Source organism: Megachile rotundata, chromosome 8, assembly GCF_050947335.1.
Source record: "Megachile rotundata isolate GNS110a chromosome 8, iyMegRotu1, whole genome shotgun sequence".
In the NCBI taxonomy this organism is placed as follows: domain Eukaryota; kingdom Metazoa; phylum Arthropoda; class Insecta; order Hymenoptera; family Megachilidae; genus Megachile; species Megachile rotundata.
Window position 1 is genome coordinate 13,603,944 of NC_134990.1, and position 12,734 is coordinate 13,616,677.

General features: G+C 39.4%; 1 protein-coding gene across 8 annotated transcripts in view; it reads right to left on the reverse strand.

Annotated features, from left to right (window-relative positions):
* LOC100881697 (uncharacterized) overlaps positions 1-12,734 on the reverse strand; it is a 497,276-nt gene that overhangs the window by 153,519 nt on the left and 331,023 nt on the right. For 7 of the 8 annotated variants that reach the window (XM_076535024.1, XM_076535021.1, XM_076535020.1 and 4 more), the window contains one exon: positions 702-809. The exons of the other annotated variant lie outside the window; for it this stretch is intronic. In XM_076535024.1, the coding sequence (XP_076391139.1) occupies positions 702-809 (108 nt within the window). The remainder of the gene's footprint in view (positions 1-701; positions 810-12,734) is intronic. 8 annotated transcript variants of the gene reach the window in all.

Sequence of the window (12,734 nt, forward strand, 5' to 3'; positions counted from 1 at the left end):
ATTATTTGAAAACCTGTACCAAATTCACGGTTTGGAACAAGAAACAAAATCATTGAAAATTAACAGTTTCTTGCAAAATTGTAATTGCGAAGAGTTCAATAAATTGACAATTAATTTGCCATCAAATCAAGAACTTAATTGATTATTCAAAATTCTACTGCAAAATTCACATATTGAATTAAAGCTGAACGAAAAATCGTCCAAAATGTACAAATCCTTGCAAAACGCCACTATCAAAGATCTCAAAGCCTCTTAATTAACCTTCCCCCAAATCAAGAGCTCAATTAAAAATTTAAATAATAATTCAGTTTCCCAAAATTTCCCTCCGAAACAAAATCTCCAAAAAAATTCCTAACAAACTTAAAAAAACCCCAAAACCTGTTAGAGCCCCAAAATACCAAGCTTTGCAAACAATTTTTGCACGACTCTCGCGCGAAGTGAATTTCGCGAGACCGGGTCGTAGGCTCCCAACCGGTGCATTAAAATTTCAGAACGCATCGGGGCTTCAAAGAAGCCTTCAGAGTTTTGGTCCGTTTAAAGCCCGAGGATTAAAGATATCGTCGTTGGAACGAACGCGAGTAATCGTTTGGTCAATAATTAATTGATAAAGAGAGATACAGGGACGATTAATCTTTAAATGAGCATACACGTGTAGAGGAGAGCGAGTTATTAAGGTTTCAACACCGGAGAAAATTACTTACCGAGTATCTGGCTAAGTACGGTGCGGCCATCTTCGCCGAGGCAGGCGCTTCGAGCATCAAAGGGATTTGTGAATTGCACGAATGCATAGCCTTTGTGCATGGATATTCCTGAAACAACAAACGATCATGACGTTCCAATATACCCAGCCAAACCCCCGTTCTTTTCGTCTTTCTTCGAAACGGAAACCCCGACTCGACGGGCAGAGAGCAAATCTTTAATTAAAATTGTTTCTATGAATTTTGATGAGCGAGAAATCGTGCCTCCTGTTGATCTCGTCATCCGCTTTCAAGAACGTTTCTTTTGTTCTGGTAGCAATGACTTTTATGTGGAATTCATATTAAGATAACGGAATTTGTTCATTTGTAATTATATTTAATTTGAAGAAAAATTAAGGTCTTGATAATTATGTGGATTGGAAACGTATTGAGTTGTGTGTGTTATGATAACGAAATTCATTAATTTGCAATTACATTAATTTATTTGAGGAAAAATTAACCCCTTTAAACTTTAGGTATCAGGTTTCAGGTATCACGTATCAAGCTTTAAGTATCAAGTTACAGGTATCACGCATCAAGTTCCAGATATCAGGTTTCAGGTATCACGTATCAAGTTCCAGATATCAGGTTTCAGGTATCAAGTATCAGATTTCAGTTATTAAGTATCAAGTTTCAAGTGTCAGGTTTCAGGTATCGGGTTTCAGGTATCAAATATCAAGTTTCCTGTATCAAATATCAAGTTTCAAGTTTCAAATATCAAGTCTGGTCGTTCGAAGTGAAATTTATTTAGATACAGTCCACTTATACTCGTTGGGAATCTAATGATTCGCGTCGTTTAATCGTCACTTAATATTGTTGACGCTGCGACGCGCATACACTTAGTTCTTAACCCCTTGCCTTATGATTTATCAGGTGCGTCAGTCGGAACTAACTGATCACAGCTACAATATTAAAACAGAGAAGAAAAGTTGAAGTGTTATGTCAATTTTGTATTCGGCAATCCTTGACCGTGCAAATTATAATTGGACTTAAACTCCAAATTGAAGCGTATTCAAAATTCGAGTACGATTTGTCACGTTTGAAGCGTGCATGTGTGGGTTGAGTGCGTCATGAGTATCTTGAGTGCGTCATCTGTAGCTTGACTGCGTCATCTATAACTTGAGTGCGTCACTTATAGCCTGAGTGTCTCACTTGGAGCTTAAGTGCGTGAGACTCGTTAAAGCACGAGAAGAGGTTAAGGTTTTATTAATGATGTGGATTGGAAAAGTACATAAGATGGTTGGTTTCATTATTTTTGGGATTTGAGAAGATCTTGTTTCAAAGTTGAGCACTAATGATGTACTGGTCATAAATATTGCAAGCCTTGAGGTTTTGTGGCATCCAGGTTTGGGTACAGGGTTTCAAGATTATACGGTTACAGGATTATATGGTTTCAAGGTTAGAAGGTTACAGGATAATAAGGTTACAAGATTGAGAGATTGCAAGGTTACAGGTAACAGGGTTTGTAAATGTGACAAGATTTCAGTGTCAAGGTTTTGAGGTTGCAAGGATAGCAAGTTTTCAAGGTCAAATTTTTGGAGTTTCAACAAACGCAAAATTTTAAGTTCTTTAGGTTCACATGTTTCAAGGTTACAAGATTTCAAGGTCACTATTTTATGAAATTCTAAAATTTCAAGGGTAAAATTAAAAAACTCCAAAGCTCCTGAAGTCCCAAACTTGCATACCCCTAAATTCCTAAGATCCCAAGAATCCAAGCCCCTAAATTCCTAAAGTCCCAAACTTGCATCCTCCTAATTACCTAAATCTCAAACTTGCATCCCCCTAATTTCCTAAAATCCCAAACATCCCCCTAATTATCTAAAGTCCCAAACTTGCATACCCCTAATTACCTAAAGTCCCAAAATCCCAAGCCCCCAAATTCCTAAAGTCTTAAACTGTCACACCCCTAAACTCCTAAAGTTCCAAAATCTCAAACCCCTAAACGCTCAAATTTACCACCACCCCAAACTCCATCCCTCCAAACTCCAAAAGTCCCAAAATCCTCAAGTTCCAAATTGCCCAACTCCCAAATTCCCAAATCAAAACTTAACAATAACAGGACCTGAATCCTCACACCACGCCTGAATCCTCAGGGAGACCAAATACGAATGAAAATGAAGTTCATCTCTCAACAGCGATATAACGCAATCGGAAGGTTAAACAGATGCAACGTCCACAGAATTATAGCAATCAAACAGTATCGATATGCCGCACGTGAACCGTACGATCGACGTACAACATCCTCGAAATTTTCAACCTTCGGCAATATTAACATGTTCCACGCAACTGGCGTGGTCAGATAAGTTTTTTTTTCCCCCGGACCATCACTGTCCGTTTCGAGAGGGGGTGGACACATTCTGTACGAAATATATCCGCGTCCGTGGCGTGCACACCCGCTGCCCATATATGTATATAACCGTGGCAGGAATATATGGAGATTTACATATTTGTTTCAGCATAATGAATTCCATGCATGGTCAGCTGCTAACCACGCAAAAGTTATTACGGGTACACAGATTACAGACGACCACTGCAACGTTAAAATGAACGTATCTGCCGACTTGCTACGCAGACTGCCCACGGAATCGATGACCCCCAGCCGTGTCATGTGCTGGTCGATGGAAAAAAGAGGCAGGGAAAAAGAAAAGAGGAAATACGGCAAAAAACGTCGACCGCGTGATACGCTGACCTGAAAGGATAATGGCAGAAAAGCTCTTCTTGTGTCTTCATTGTTTATACGTTTGTTAATATTTTTTATCAATTTACTCTTCTGACAAATTTAACATTTGTGTCCCTCATTATGTGACGACAGCATTTATGAAAAGAGGACAGCTTGCTGTTCTGGCTCCTGTTCCGCCATTTTGTTTCCGGTCGTGCATCGCGATGGCTCAAATTATAGATTAGATACTGCTCTATAAAAATTGTTCTTAACACATTTTTGATATCTTTAGTACTTTTCGAGAAAAACAATTTCAAAGTTAGCCATCAAGGTTAAGCATCTAGGGGTTTTTATGAAGTGTAGTACTTTGCTATTTTAGCTCCTGTTCCGCCATTTTGTTTCTGTTTGTACTTCACGATGGCTCAAATTATAGACTAGGCATTGGTCTATAAAAATGGTTCTTAACACATTTTTGATATCTTTACTACTTTTCGAGAAAATCAATTTCAAAGTTAGCTATCAAGGTAGGACATCCAGAGATTCGTATGAAGTGTAGTACTTTGCTATTTTAGCTCCTATGTCGCCATTTTGTCTTCGATCACGAAACACGATACACGAAATTAAAGAGTAGACTTTGCTCTACAAACCAGTATTAATACATCTTCCCTATCTTTTGTACTTTCCGAGAAATTAATTTTTGAAGTTGGGTACCAAGTTAGGACGTTCAAGGGATACCTATGAAGTATCTTATTAGAGAGAACTTATTTTGCTGTCAATTTAAAACCAGCAAGATTCTATCAATTTGTAGTAGTCAGAGATCCTCCAAATCATTGGATAATTGTCTACTAAAACAGGATACTCCACGTTCTCAAAGTTCCAAGTGTGTCCCTGTTTTTGTCAGACGATTTTCGGACGGTGGTTGCAAAATACTCGACTCGATTTCTGCAATCTGCCTCAAACAGCTGTCACCGTGGTCCGACATTCCTCGATAGCTAGCTGGTCTATCTGACAAGCTGAACCTTTTCCAATTTCACGTTTCCCTTGACTCGAAGCCTCGCGCCTCTTCCCAATAAGAACACGAAGAGGTCCTCTTCTCTTGCTTCGCTTCACCGTGTTCCAGCACAAAACAGTCGTCGAAGAGAGATTGCGAATTGTCGTTGCGGCGAGGAGAGTCTGAAACTTTTATGGAAGTTGCGGGAACAGTATGGAGCGGGGAGGAGACATGTCTGATAGAGCGAACTGATTCTTCAGCTTCGGGCTGTTTTATTCTGTTGATGCAAACATTTAATTTGCTCTTACTCCAGGGGATGAAGTTTCTTTTTCTTCAAATGTTTTACCTCCTTCATGATTCCAGGATCCCATGGTTCATCCGTTTCTTTAGGTTCTTTTATAATATTTAAATTGAAATGTTAATTGGATCTTTAGGTACTCAAGTTGTTCAAATATATTTTCAAACTTTTTTATGTACAAATCACCGTATTCTGAAGTATATTTGGGTCTCTGTATGTGTCAGTATGTGATGAGATACTTGTATGTCCACATTTCTGTATCCACATATCCACATGACATGTCCACATCTCTATGTCAGTAAAACATACTTGTATGTCCACATTTCTGTATCCACATATCCACATGACATGTCCACATCTCTATGTCAGTAAATAACAATTTGTCCAAATCTTTGTATCTCCAAATAACATATCCACATCTATATAACCACATAACAATATGTCCAAATTTGCATGTTTGTAACATGTCCAAATCTTTCTATTCACACATCCCTGCATCACCAAATCGTTGTATGATCAACTCTCTACACCCCCAAATCCCAACGTGTCCAAATCTCTATGTATACAAATCCTTACATCCCTAAATCGCTGTATGATCAAATATTTACAGCACCAATTCCCAACGTGTTCAAATCCCTACATCCTGAACTGCTAACAAGTACGAACTTCTATATACCCAAATCCCTATGTTTCTTGGTCGCTACAGAGCAAACCTCTATATCACCAAATACTAACGTTTGCGAATCTCTGTGTACTCAAATCCTTGCATCCTTAAAACGCTATTTGATCAAACCTTCAGATACCTAAAAGCTGAACTTGACGTCTCCGAATCATGTGCCAACATGTCCACATATCCATGTCGCTAGATAACCAAATCTCTACATTTCAAAATTCCAACATGATCACTTCTCTATAAACCTAAATTCCTATATCCCGAAATGGCTATATAACCAAATCTCTACATCCACAAAGCTAGACGTGTCCAAATCTTTAGGTTTTAAAATCACAACTTGTCCAAATCTGTATGTAGCTAAACCCCCACATGTCCAAATTGCTATATGGCTAAATCTGAATGTCTGTAAATTCTAACCTGTTCAAAGTTGTACACCCCCAAATCTCTATATCCTCAAATCGCTATAAACCCAAGTAGCCATTCTCCAAATCAGACTTTACGCAAATCTACATCTCAAGTTCCCACATGACTAAATTCCCATATGACCAAATTCCCATATGATTAAATTTCCATATGATCAAATTCCCATATGACCAAATCCACATATGACCAAATTCCCATATGACCAAATCCACACATGACCAAATTCCCATATGACCAAATTCCCATATGACCAAATTCTCATATGACCAAATTCCCATATGACCAAATTTCCATATGACCAAATTCCCATATGACCAAATTCCCATATGACCAAATTTCCATATGACCAAATCCACACATGACCAAATTCTCACGTGACCAAATTCCCATATGACCAAATTCCCATATGACCAAATTTCCATATGACCAAATCCACACATGACCAAATCCACACATGACCAAATTTCCATATGACCAATCCACACATGACCAAATTCCCATATGACCAAATTCCTATATGACCAAATTCCCATATGACCAAATTCCCATATGACCAAATTTCCATATGACCAAATCCACACATGACCAAATTCCCATATGACCAAATCCACATATGACGAAATCCACACATGACCAAATTCCCATATGACCAAATCCACACATGACCAAATTCCCATATGACCAAATTCCCACATGACCAAACCTCAATATATGCAAATTGCAATCCGGCAAAATTTCTACACATCCAAATGTCTGTACCCCTAAATCACTATAAACCCAAGCAGCTATACTCCAAATCAGACTTTACCCAAATCTACATCTCAAGTTCCCATATGACCAAATCCACACATCATCTCAACTCAGACTCAAGTGATCCCATCTGAAGCTATCCAGTCATTCGAATATAATCTGATAGTTTGGAAGAAGTTTAATCGATAATTCGAAACAATTTAACTGGCGAACAAAGTGCGGTATTATCGGAAGCAACACGTTCAATGTCCAGCGTCCAATTGGACTGGCAGATACCTGGCTCTGAGCGTGTTTGAATTCCGAGGTGCAGAAAGCTCCTCGACCCCGTGGAAACTGACGGCGCCGAGGACAAACGGTGTCTGGAAGCGTCCGATAAACAGCTTACTTTCAACGTCGTCCTCGATAAAGCGACGAGACAATAAATGCGTCCGGGCACAATGCGGCTGCGCGAAACTTTGTCCTGAACTTGAGTCCTTTTCGTGGAATTAAAAGGAGCTTTCTCGATCCGGCGAGATAAGACGGTCGGCACCGCGAACCAGCACACAGACGGCCATTGTAACGGTGCCACGTTGACAGCTGTACGCCGCAGATTGCCCGGATCCGACCGGAAGTTCCCGATTCTATGGAGTGTCGTCGGAGCCGGTGCCGGACAGCCGTTTAATTTTATTCCCAAGTTCGTGAACGGATCTCTCGATTTTCCCGTGGAAGCAAGACGAAAGGAGGATCGCGATTGCGGAAAGAACAGTTTGAACGAGTTGCAGCCGGTATTTCCGGTTAATCGGGCACGATGTTTGCCCGTAATGGGGCGGGACCTGGCCAATTATTGATTCGATAAAAATTAAACTAGCTGCAGATTTCTGATAGGGGAGGCGTGTTAATGCTTTGGGGACGTATTCTTCTGACAATTTGAGTTCTTATGAAAAATTTGATGAAATTTATTGAAATGATATCGGCCAATTTTTTTGTGATATCGTGACGCATTCGTGACGCACCGAAGATACATATGACCCGCTCGAGACGCACCAGAGACACACATGACGCACTCTTGACGCACCAGAGCCACATATGACGCACTCGTGACGCACTAGAAACGCACATGACGCATTCGTGACGCATCCAATACACACATGACGCACTCGTGACGCACGAGACATACAAATGGCGAACTCTTGACGCACCAGAGTCATATATGACGCACTCGTGACGCACTAGAAACACACACGACGCACCCGTGACGCACTTAATTCACACATGACGCACGGGTGACGCACCAAAAACGCACGCGACGCACTCGTGACGCATCCAATACACACATGACGCACTCGTGACGCACGAGACATACAAATGGCGAACTCTTGACGCACCAGAGTCATATATGACGCACTCGTGACGCACTAGAAACACACACGACGCACCCGTGACGCACTTAATTCACACATGACGCACGGGTGACGCACCAAAAACGCACGCGACGCACTCGTGACGCATCCAATACACACATGACGCACTCGTGACGCACGAGACATACAAATGGCGAACTCTTGACGCACCAGAGTCACATATGACGCACTCGTGACGCACTAGAAACACACGACGCACTCGCGACGCACCCAATTCACATATGACGCACGGATGACGCACCAAATATACCCGTGACGCACACGTGACGCACCGAATATACTTACGACGCACTCTGGACGCACTAGACACGCAACAGTGGCACACTGGTGACGCACCTGTGACGCACTGTGGATTGAACAGTGACGCACCTCTGACGCATATGTGATGCAGTCGAGATGCATTCATGATGCACTTGTGACGCACTCGAGACGCATTTATGACGCACTTCGTGACGTACACTAGTGCACGAATGTGATAAAACATATTTCCATCGTAATTAAATTTTGATAACAAGTCTAACGAGTAGTGTAATGTGTACAATCGTGGATTAAATGGAAACTGTGCCTAATATTTGTCTTAGTCCGTAGGAATATTGTTCTTCACTTGTATTAACATTTTTCATTACTTGCACTAACATTGTAATTAAATTACAATTCATTAATTAATTAGCTGCGAAGGACGTAACTGTCTAGAGAATTGTAGATTCAGGGACAAGTATTTGGGCATTAAGGCTTTAGATAGAAAATATTTATTTTAAGCTGAAAAATCGAACAAGAAGAGAGCAATGGTTTTTAAAAGAAAAGAGATGATTAATCGAGAGTTACAGAAGTTAAGGAGGTATAATAAGGTAAAGATTGTTACGGGAGATGGTCGAATCGAATTTAAGCAATTTTCGAGGGAAAAAGAACCATCAATTTGAAATTAGAGCGGAAGGAAAGAGTTCTTTAAGCCCAAAAAAAGGGGAAGGAAACCGTAAAACCACTCGGTCAAGTAGATAAGGTCAACGTGATGTCAGACAGACGGTAATTCGCTCAAAGAGGATTCTAGCTCGCTTTCCACAGAGCGGAAATTTTCGAACGAGGTACTACGATAATTTCCTTGTAAATGCGGTTCCAAAATACTATTCCGAAGTAACTGAATCCTTTGAACGGTGGAGTAATCATAATTGAAATGGTACTGTCGTATACAACTGGGACTCCTGTTACATTAGTATATCATAACTTTAACATTTTGTATTAACAAATCATTTTTGGTACAGCTGTAAATTTCCATGTAACGATGCTTGTACTTTTGTTAATTTGTAGTCTCTTCCATATGCAAAATTAAATTTGCAAGGTTAGATTTATATATTCTTTGTTTGGAAATTGTTACAAGGTGAAATTTTGCAGGTACACATCTATGGACCACTTTCTGTAATTATTTATGTTTAACGAATCTATTGGCAATTTATAAATTTCTAATTTGCAGATTTTGGGACTCCTAAGTTTTTACATTCTCAAATTTCTAGATAAACCAATCCTTGCATCCACAAATCCTCACATCCCCAAATTCCTACATCCCCAAATCCCTACACTCCCAAATACACAAACACAAATTTCAACAACCCTGTCTATCCCATTACAAAAATGACTCCAAACCCTTTCAGATCGTAAAAGCGTAAAGCTAAAGCATAAGATGAAAGCAGTGAAATTGAAGGCGAAACATAAAACGATTTTATGCCAATGTTAGTCGAGGTGTCAGATCGATAGGATTATTCGAATTTAATGCGGAAAGTTTTCATTAGATACGTAACGCGAGAAGCATTGCGCAACTTGGACGGAAACTACGTCATAGACTGCGCTTTAATTTCACCAGCTTCAGAAACACCAAACATGGATCGCGTTCGCGCAGCAGTGACAGCTGTACGCAACAGACTTCAAGAAACTCGAAATTCGTATAAGTAAGACCGAGTTTCCACGGAACTACAGCCAACAGTAAAAGTGTCACACTTTTATTAACAGCGCGATCCTGCTGTTGCTCGTCAAACAACTGGATGCGGTTTAACTTCGTGGTAACTTCATCGTATTATTCTATTCAACGTATGTCGGCTAACATTTTTACAATTCATATTATCACGTAATTTTGCAATAAATATTAATAAAAGCTTACAATTTTCGGATGAATATTAATTGTGGTAATTTTATAATTTTGCATATGCAAAGTGTATGTGAATTAAACTTTTGCAATTTTATAAACTGGGTCGATGGAAAATATTAATTTTCACAATTATGTTAGTCATTTCGTTATTTAAAATTTTTGTATGATATTTTTCGAAGTAAAGGGTCGCAGTAGTAAGTGACAATTGAATGACGTGAATCATTAGATGATCAATTGGTGAATATAGGTGGACTGTATTGGCACTTAAATCACATATGACGCACTCAAATTACAGATGACGCACTCAAGCTACATAGGACGCAATGAACCTACACATGACGCACTTAAGCTCCAAGTGAGACACTCAGGCTATAAGTGACGCACTCAAGTTATAGGTGACGCAGTCAAGCTATAGATGACGCACTCAAGATACTCATGACGCACTCAACCCACACATGCACGCTTCAAACGTGACAAATCTTACTCGAATTTTGAATACGCTTCAATTTGGAGTTTAAGTCCAATTATAATTTGCACGGTCAAGGATTGCCGAATACAAAATTGACATAACACTTCAACTTTTCTTCACTGTTTTAATATTGTAGCTGTGATCAGTTAGTTCCGACTGACGCACCTGATAAATCATAAGACGAGGGGTTAAGAACTAAGTGTATGCGCGTCGCAGCGTCAGCAATATTAAGTGACGATTAAATGACGCGAATCATTAGACTCCCAACGAGTACAAGTGGACTGTATCTAAATAAATTTCACTTCGAACGACCAGACTTGATATTTGAAACTTGAAACTTGATATTTGATACATGGAACTTGATATTTGATACCTGAAACCCGATACCTGAAACCTGACACTTGGAACTTGGTACTTAATTACTGAAACCTGATACTTGATACCCGAAACCTGATACTTGGAATTGATACTTAGTACCTGAAACCTGATACTAGGAACTTGATACGTGATAGCTGAAACCTGATACCTAAAGCTTGATACGTGATGCAAGAAACCTGATACCTAAAGTTTGATACTTGAAAAACTCTTAAAGTATCCAAATTGTGAATTAATCTCTTGCAATTTTATAAAGTGGATCGATGGTAATTATTAATTTTCAAAATCATGTTAGTCATTTTATTATTCAAAATTTTTGTATAATATTTGTCGAAGTATGTTGGATAAAATGGCAAACTTTGAAGATTATGTCATTAATGTTAAACATTTATATGTTTGATATTAACAGTCAGTATGAAAATGTTACCATCCCCATTATACTTCAGAAAAATACAAGGAGGTATAAGATTACTTTACTTCCTTCTGTTACTTGAGTCAGAGGTTGAAAGTTTAGGTGTTGCAGTTGCAATAAAAATAACCAGAATCGAACGATAAAAGGTATGGTTTACGAAGGGGGTGTAGTTCGAAATAGGTATCTAAAAATGTCCATAAATCTTGATCGAAGAACAGTATCTAATTACAGGCAACAACAACGATTTCACAGAAACGTTTCCCCGTAACGAAAGTTCCTAATCCAAATCGAATTCAGTGGCGGACGCAATCTTCGTAGCCCCAATTTATTATCGTTCACCCCCCACCCCTCGAAAGCCGATACCGGGTTTAGTTGCTGGCAATAAAGTACGTTTCCCAAACGAAGTTAGTGCTACAATGAAAGCAACCGAGTCATCGTGGGGGTCTTCGTGAAACTAGAGACGGATATCCAATCGGGATATCGAAGGTCAAGGAGCTATCACGGCACAAATTGGGTTACCAAGGACGAAGCGTATCGAGAAAATCCTATTTCCAACTCGCTATTTTTCTCGTCCCCCCGTAACCAAAGCTCCCATGCTTTTTATACCGGATAACAGCCACGAGTTTGCCCCTGTTATCCGACTCGATCTTTGAATCCGCTCAACTTTCGACCAGTTTGTAACTAGCCACTCTTTTCCTCGATTTTACCCGGGAACCCAAATAAGCCCCCTCGTTATTTTACACACGTTTTGTAATTCGTTTCGGATAATACGATTCGCGTTTATTCCGTCCCCGGATAACGTTCGTTCAACCTTGGTTTTCTAAGTTCTAATTTTACCGTTATCTTTTCTTGCATGCATCTTCCTTTGCGGAGGTGAACGATCTTTATTACTATGTTATAGAATGGATGGTGTTGCTTTACTGAATAGATAAGATAATAATGCCTATTTTAAAATCATCAAGGTTGCAAATAACATTGTCATGAGTGATCCATTCTTCATATCACTTTTACAGTTGCTTTCACCCCCTACAATGTCATGACGCATTCGTGACATACATGACGCACTCGTAACGTACCAATGACGTACTCGTGATATACCCAAAAGAAAATAATTCGCATACTCGTGATTGCACACGTAAAAAGCTCATTCGAGTCCATAAAGACAAATAAGAACTATACACCTGAATGAACCTTGCAAACGACAATTATTCATCTAAATAACCATTGCAAGCAAAAATCCCCGAAGTAATAAATGTGAAATGTCCACAAGAACAGGTGAAAGTTGCAACTAAAAACAACCGGTGTAAAATGTATGGTTTAATAAAATAAATCCGTGATAGTAGGCGATAAAAACGTTTGATCCGGTGATTCGAAAATAAGTAGTCTATAAGGAAAGAAATGGCCCAGCTT